Below are 7,785 nucleotides of genomic sequence, written 5' to 3'. Positions count from 1 at the left end.
TCTGCTTCCGATGATGTTAACCTAAGTGTTACAATCTTAATGACGTGTAATCCAGTTTGTAGTGTACTCCACATATCATGAGACATTTAACATGCATGAAACTCCACATATCATGTTCTAGTTCGCTTTCTTTCACTATCCACAAAATATTCAAGCACAGTCGCCTACTTGGGCCCCTGAAGATGACGCAGAAAACGAATTAGTGAAGAAGGTTAACAGTCACTACTGTCTAATGTGAGTATATTATGATGGAGCACACTCGAGGGCTCCTTTAAAAAAGTGGGTATTTTTATCTGATTCCTAAGATGAAGTGAACTTATTTCTGTGAAATTTTTGGACCCTATCCATTGCTTCGATTTATAATGGGACGGAGGAAACAAGTCATTTGTAAAGCATTGCTTAGAACCATGTCACTTAGCTATTACTAGTATTATTGATTAATCTTGCTAATCAAAGCCGAAGCATTGTGCCATGCCAAAGTACTACTATACCGTAGGATGAACAAGAGCTCTACTAAACCATTTGTTTTTTTTCCACCAAAGTGACACACACCCATTTCACCACAAGGCCAGCCAACCCAGCCAAGCGATGCATCTCACATTCTCACTCCCCTATAAACCCCCAGGCCCTGTACTAAAAACCTGAACCCTGTCCCCTCCCCCTCCCCTCCCTCCAAAGCCTTTGCACATGCCTGCAATTTTTGGAACTCTCTGCCCTAAAACAATTATCCATACTCCCATCCATCGATCTCTACACCTAAAAAAACTCTAATGAAAACCCAGCTGCTGCACTGCATTGCTGCTTGGTTGCTTGGCTTCTTGCTCCTCCTCCTCCATGGTGAACTGGTGGGTGACTGCAGCGTGATGCATGCATGCAGCCCTTTGTCTTCTCCTCTGTCCCGGCACTCGCTGCAAACATGACGACCCTCACCTGCAAAAACATGCTGTTCTTGGTGGTGGTTGTTCACAGTCACAGCCCCAGCAGGATGTAGTACACCAGCGTGATGGGCAGCGCGATGAGCATGCCAAAGATGACCCTGCACACACAAACCAACGGCAGGTGAGACAAAAACCACCGAGAGAAAATGAGAGAATATTTGGCGAGCGAGAGAGAGATGGACTTACGCCGTGCTGAGAATGTCGGGGTGCACGCTGTACTCCTTGGCGAAGACGAAGGGGACAATGCCCTGTGGCAACGCTGCCTGCAGAGGAGGATTGCCAAAAAAAAAAGGAAAAAAAAAGTCAGTGGCGAGCTCGAGAGCTCGAGCGAACTGGAAAGGCGAGCGAGCTTTTGTTTTGTCTAAAAGCGAAAGCGCTCGCTGTACTACTTTGCCGGCACAGGCGCCGCTGTTTTTTTTTTCCCATCTTTTTGAAAGTTGGTTCTTGTCAGTGGCCGGTCTGCCGGCGCCGGAGCTGTGCGGTTTGGTTCGGTTGGTGAGGGGATTCAGGGATTGGTTTGGTGTTTAGGAGTAGTACTGTACCTGCACGATGGCGACGTGGAGGAGCGTGCCGCGGAGGCCGACGGCGATGGAGGCGGCGGCCATGACGGCCGGGCCGGTCAGGAACCGCACCGCCATGGCGAACGTCGCCACCTTGTTCCCGCACGCGATGATCCGCGGCTGCAGCGCCATGAACAGCCCTGCGCGTGGAGAAGCGTGTTTGTGTTTGGTAAGTTGCAAGAACTGTTCGATCGATCGGTTGGTGGGGGAGGTGAGGTGAGGTGAGGAGGAGAACGAACCGAGGCTGAACATGGCCATGCCGAGGCCGGCGTCGGAGAGGATGGAGATGGATTTCAGGATGATCGCCGGCATCTCGAAGTTCCACCTGCGCGCCAAGAAACGGGAACGCGTTTAGTTTAACCATGGCTAACCTCGCCGGCGTCCGGCGATGAGCGTGAGCGTGTGTGTGGGTGATTACCGGAAGCAGACGAGCGACCAGATGAGGCCGATGAGGCTGGAGTAGGTGTTGGGGTTGCGGATGAGCTTGCGCCACACCATGATCAGGATGAGCCGCGTCATCACGCTCGTCGGCGGCATCGCCGTCGGCGCCGGCGTCAAGCCAGGCTTGCCATGCTCACCCGACACCGCCGCCGCCACGCTCTTCTCGTCGCCGGCCTCCGCGTCCCTCTCGGCGACGCCTCTGTTCCCGAAGCTGAAGTCGTCCCTCTCCACGCCGTCCGCTGCCGATCGATTAGGCAAAGTAGCAAGAACAGAGCATGGTAAGCTCGCCGCCATGTGCGACCACGAAATGCGGGTGTGAGGAGGGTGGTGTCCGGTGTACCTTTGCGCGGCGAGGCGACGGCCATGCGGACCTCCTTGACGGCGGCGGCGTCGTTGTACTCGGCGCCGTTGCCGAAGACGTCGGACACGGGCGACGCGCTGGAGCTCCAGACGAACATGTGGAGGTCTTTGCCGTCCTCGCCCTTGGCCTGGCCGTTGGCCGCCTTCTTGGGCTTGGGCGGCGCCGCCATGGCCGGGTTGGGCGCCGGGTACTGCCCGTACTTGCTGCCGGCCTTGTTGGGCGCCGCCGCGTCCTCCTCGTAGTTGGACGGCCGCGGCGTGGCGCCGGTGCGCACCCCGAACGCGTCCCCGGCGGCGAAGTTGGAGCTGCGCCCGACCATGGAGTAGAAGTCAGTGTGGTTGAAGCTGGAGCCCCGCGGCGTCGGGTTGCGCGACGACTGCAGCGAGTAGATCTCGGCGTTGGTGAGGTTGCTCGGCCGCGGCGTGGTGCTGGAGAACCCCATGGAGCGCCGCGAGTAGACGTCGGAGCGCGACGCGTTGGAGCGGCGCACGGTGACGTGTATCTTGCCGTCCTCCTTCACCTCGGCCTCCGTCTCGATCATGTCCCTCCGCCCGTCGAGCGACACGACGTCGGCGTCCACGACGATGGACGCGATGGCGCCCGCGGTGTCCGGGAACTGCTCGGTGATGAGGATCCTGGCGCCGCGGTACTCGAACATGAAGAGCATCAGCGTGTACCAGATGATGCACTGGAGCACCACGATCTGCACCATGAGGCTACCGGAGAACTCCCCGTACATCCCCTTCAGCAGCGGGATCCCCATGACGAGCGTGTTGGGCAGCGTGGAGAGGGAGAAGAGGGTGATGGTCCACTCGAGGGAGCCGCGGCGGGAGAGGTGGCTCCACAGGGTGAGGAGCGCGAGGACGATGAGCTTCTGCAGGGTGTCGGCGGCGATGAAGCGGAGGTTCATGGTGTAGGGGTTGTTGGTGGAGATGAAGTGGAAGGAGAGGAGCGGGACGGCGAAGAGCGCCACGAAGCGGTTGATCCCGGAGCACTGGTCGGGCGTGAAGATGCGCCACCACTTCACCGACCCGTACGCCAGGATCATCGCCACGTACAGCGGCACCATCGCCGTCATCACGTGGTAGAAGTCCGCCCCCGTTATCATCTTGCAGCCAAGAAAAACCACGACTTCTTCTCTTCGCCGGTGGGTGGTGTGCGGCGGCGAGGCGGGGTTGAGTGTGCGGCGAGTTGGTGGATGGAGAAGGGGAGGCAGGCGGGGGAGCCAATGAGGGTGGGGAAGGTGGGAGGGAGTGGGCATATGTGCGGGTGATTATTTATACACATCATGTGGACGCTGCACGCACCCCGACATGAGCATGTATCCAAGGAAACGGAAAAAAAAATGGTTTGTGATTGAAAAGAAATTCGGGACTCAATTTTCTCCTCCTGGGGAGGGGTCGGCAACTCGGCACAGTAGAACGAAAACCTGAACCGAAATGATCGATGGAGATCGAAATCGAAAAGGTTCTCTCACTAAGAATATCACCAGCGGCCTCTCAAAATCAATTCTTATCTCAATGTTTAGGGGTTTTTAATTAAAACTTTTTATTTTAGATTATCTTTTATTATCGATGTTTTATTTTAAACCACCCTTTAATCAATATTTTTACTTTCGATCAGGTAAACTTACTTCTTTTGTTTTTACTTTAGAACACCTGACTCTTTTCTCAAATATATCAACGATCTCGATTACGTCGGTTTTTACTCGTCAACGAACTCTCGTCGTTATATGTAAGATTATTTCTTCGTCGTATGACAATTTAGACGTAGATAGATAAAATTTGTTGAGGTTAGTTCAAAAGACCACAAAAGTAAAAAAAATCTCCAGCTCAAAGTGAAAATAACTTACCTAAAATTAGTTGTATCAAGCATTGGCATCAACCAAACATCTTCTTCGCGTGCCCTACCTGTTCCACATCACTCGTTCACTCCACTACGAGCTGCTGGGGGCTGAATTTTGATATTTCAGACGACGCATGTATTTGGATGCCAGGAGCCTCCTGACACGTCAAGCCAAAATTTTAAATTATCCACAACAGTGTTGTAAACAATACCATCAAAGCTGACATGCCGCTGATTTCTTTTTCCTCAAAAGGAATCCCAGCGTGTGTTTGGTTTGGGGACAAAATGGAATGAGTTAGACCTATTCTAGTTTTTTAAAAAAAATGGGATGGTTATAGTTTTTTTTGTTTGATAGAAGAAATTGAGTTGAGATGAGATGGACCGTTAGGGCCGTCTGGTTCCCAGCGGACGAGCGGCGGCAGCGGAGGCGGTTGCAGACGCGGTGGCGGCTGGTCCCAGAGGCGGCGGCGGTTGCGGATCTCCGAGACCGGCCGCGGAGGCGAGGCGAGACGCGGACGAGCGACGGCCGGTCCCAGATGCGGAGGCGGACGCGGAGGTAAGGCGAGGCGTGGATGAGCGGCGGCAGTCGCGGACGAGCTGACACCGTGCACTCGTCCCAGGTGGGACGAGTTCGTCCGACTATTTTTCCCGGATCGATTGGTCCCGGATCTGAGAAAAATATTCCTCTCCTAGGACCAACCCACACTCACCCGTCAACTAAACACCCCTAAGTTCATCCCATCCCATCTCATCGTAGACTATCCTAAATATCAATGTAGCATAATATTCTACCCCTGCTACACGTGCTGTGACATACTAAACCACGGTGACAATATTGACAGGAGCAGCAACCAACATATAGTGACCGTTGTTGTTTACAGAGAATAAAATCGCTGTTATACTGACACGCAGCTTTGCCTCGCGCATGTTTTGTCTGCGCCTAAGAGCAAGGTCAATAGTATAGTCAATTACTGGCTCCAAAATATCTATAGCCAATCTAATAGCCCATTCATATAATAGTTAACTATAAAAATATACTACGCCATTAGAGCAAGTATAATAGCAGGCTATAAGCCAGCTGCAAACATATTTTAAGAAGATAAATGAGGAGAGAGAAGAGCAGCGGGCTATAGATTTGTAGTCAGCTGTAGCACGGACTCCAAGACGCAGTGTGTGTATGATAGGTGGGACCAGATATTAATAATGTAGTATATAACTATTGTATGAATGAACTATTAGATTGGCTATAAATGAATTGGAGCTAGTAGTTGGCTATACTATTAAACTTGCTCTTAATATCCGATCCCACCTCTCATACACACAAAATATCTTGAAGTCTGTGTTGCAGCCGGCTACAAATCTGTAGCCCGCTTTCTTCTCTCTCTTCTTTTTTCTTCTCGATATATGGTTATAGCCGGCTATTGTACCTGCTCTAATACGGTAGACAACTAAGCTCCACGCACGCACGCACGTAGGAATCTCGGCAGGCGGCCGGCAAGAAGATCATCAAAGCGCGCAGCGAGCGGACGGACGCCTCCTTCCCGTGGCACGCACGGTGCCGACAGGGCAACCAAAAAAGCTGCCAAACAATTCCAAACAACCAACTCCGCCGGTGCCGATGCCGGTGTCCGTCGCCGCTGCTCAGCCTCCGCGCAGGCAGGGAGTTGGTGCCTTGGGGGAGTGAGGTTTCCCGTTCAATTCATCGGCTCGCGCGACCGCTAGCTATCTGCGCCCCCGCGCCTCCACGGCCGCTGCAGCGTGCGTGGCTGCGTCACTGCGTGTGCGAGTTTCGACGGACGATATATGGTGGCCGCGCGGTACAACAAAACACAGCCACCATTTCGTGCCGTAGCGTCTCTACTCTCTAGGCGTAATCTGCCCGTCCCATCCGTATTAGATTTTCTTTTTATAAAATTAAGAGAGCAACGAACTCACTTAAAGATAAAAGTAAATCGTAAATAAAAAGTTTATTTTGATCACTTACACCCTTAAATATGAGCACAAGGCACACCGTTAGAAACCGAGCTGGCAGCTAGCTGCAGGGACTGCCTGGCTGTGTTTGACTGTTTGGGCACACACATTGTTACACGTCCACGGGGCATGGGTACGTACGTCTTCTGGTCGATGGATTTGCCGGCGAGAGTGGTGGTCCTACTGGGGTATTTTGCTTCGGCTGCTACAACGATGGTCGATTGTAGCACAGGCTTTGGCGCTCTGCTTCAGTAAAAGGTATGGTATCCAGTATCCTCTCGTATGCTAATTTCTCAAGAATGGCACGATCTAGTGAGATGTGTGATTAATTATATCTTACCGATCGATGTACAATTTCCTCAACTCTTGCCGATCGAAACATTTCCGCCTTGTGCGATTAATTATATCGACAATGTTCAGTGATGTTCATGCAATTGGGTTAGCTCGGAATTCGTGAGGAATATGATAGACAACGAAGAAAGTAGCAGTACATGCAGGTGAATATACCCGGCCGCAAGATGGCTAGTGTGTGGCAGGCTTTCTTGCATGTTTTGTCTCCAAAAATATTCACAGTTGTGAACCTTTTGTCCTTGCACATGAGAATAACGTTGAATAAAGTTGCAGCCGCGACATGCTCATAACAAGCATCGGTATTGTCGACTCTACGAATCATTAATTATAGCATTTGTCACAGTTTGTGGATTTAATAATACTACATGATTATACTTCATGGGATGGGTTAGTCAGATTGAAACACTTGATGGCAGCTGCTCAAGATTTTTATTTTTATTTTTTGAACTTTTGAAATTTTAATTTCAAAAATAGACACCCAAAAGATTTATTTCTAAATCTGAACATTTAGTCTAATATAGCTGGGTATGGTAGCACAATACTCCATGTCACAATAAGGGTGTGTTTTTTCCTTCAAGTTCCCAACACTTCTTCCTCCTTTTTCACGCGCACACTTTTCAAACTGTTAAACGGTGTGTTTTTTGTAAAAAAAATTATACGAAAGTTGCTTAAAAATATCAAATTAATCTATTTTTTTAAAAAAATTAGCTAATACTTAATTAATAATGCAATTATGTGAAAGCAGCCTTGGCATGACAATATTGTACGTCATTCCAGCTAGATTGTTGTGGGCAACGTGACAGGACAACCACAAGCACACCACTCTTCATGAAATGACATTGTTGTCTTGCCACGTCAGGCATGGTGATGCAGAAAAAAAAAGTTTATATTTGAAAATAAGTTTTTGGATGATCTAAACTTACTTCAATAAAATAATAACTTTAAAAATAAGTTTTGGGTTTTATTATATTTAGTACATGTAAATGTTGTTCTCTTCTACTATTGATAGTACAAGAATATACTTTCGTGAATTCTCAATAACTTTTTTTTTGTGTAATAGCGCCCACTAGAATTTTAATTTAACGTATCAGTTAGTTCAGAAAATACATTAAACTAATACGTATGAATGGAAGGACAATTCTCTTATACTTCAACATCTATCTATCTATCTATCTATCTATCTATCTATCTATCTATTATATACTAAAAATCCATGAAACTTCCTACAAACGCTCTCAAGCCGCCACGTGGCGCTCTAATAAAATAGAGAAAATCCTAGAAATTCTAAGAAAAAAAACAAAACATCTATCCCTTGATT

General features: G+C 49.3%; 1 protein-coding gene across 1 annotated transcript; it reads right to left on the bottom strand.

Moving 5' to 3' along the window:
- Positions 1-416: 416 nt before the first annotated feature.
- On the bottom strand, positions 417-3,545 carry LOC4340580 (probable auxin efflux carrier component 1c). Its single transcript, NM_001421479.1, has 6 exons — positions 2,280-3,545; positions 1,917-2,178; positions 1,738-1,823; positions 1,481-1,638; positions 1,125-1,201; positions 417-1,036 (listed from the first exon to the last, which is right to left on the bottom strand). Exons 1-6 carry the CDS (start codon positions 3,406-3,408, stop codon positions 970-972), a joined length of 1,779 nt encoding a protein of 592 aa, NP_001408408.1. The 5' UTR covers positions 3,409-3,545; the 3' UTR covers positions 417-969.
- Positions 3,546-7,785: the final 4,240 nt, after the last annotated feature.

Source organism: Oryza sativa, chromosome 6 (genome assembly GCF_034140825.1).
Source record: "Oryza sativa Japonica Group chromosome 6, ASM3414082v1".
Classification (NCBI taxonomy): domain Eukaryota; kingdom Viridiplantae; phylum Streptophyta; class Magnoliopsida; order Poales; family Poaceae; genus Oryza; species Oryza sativa.
The sequence above is the reverse complement of the archived record's forward strand: the minus strand, read 5'-3'. Positions and strand labels throughout refer to the sequence as shown.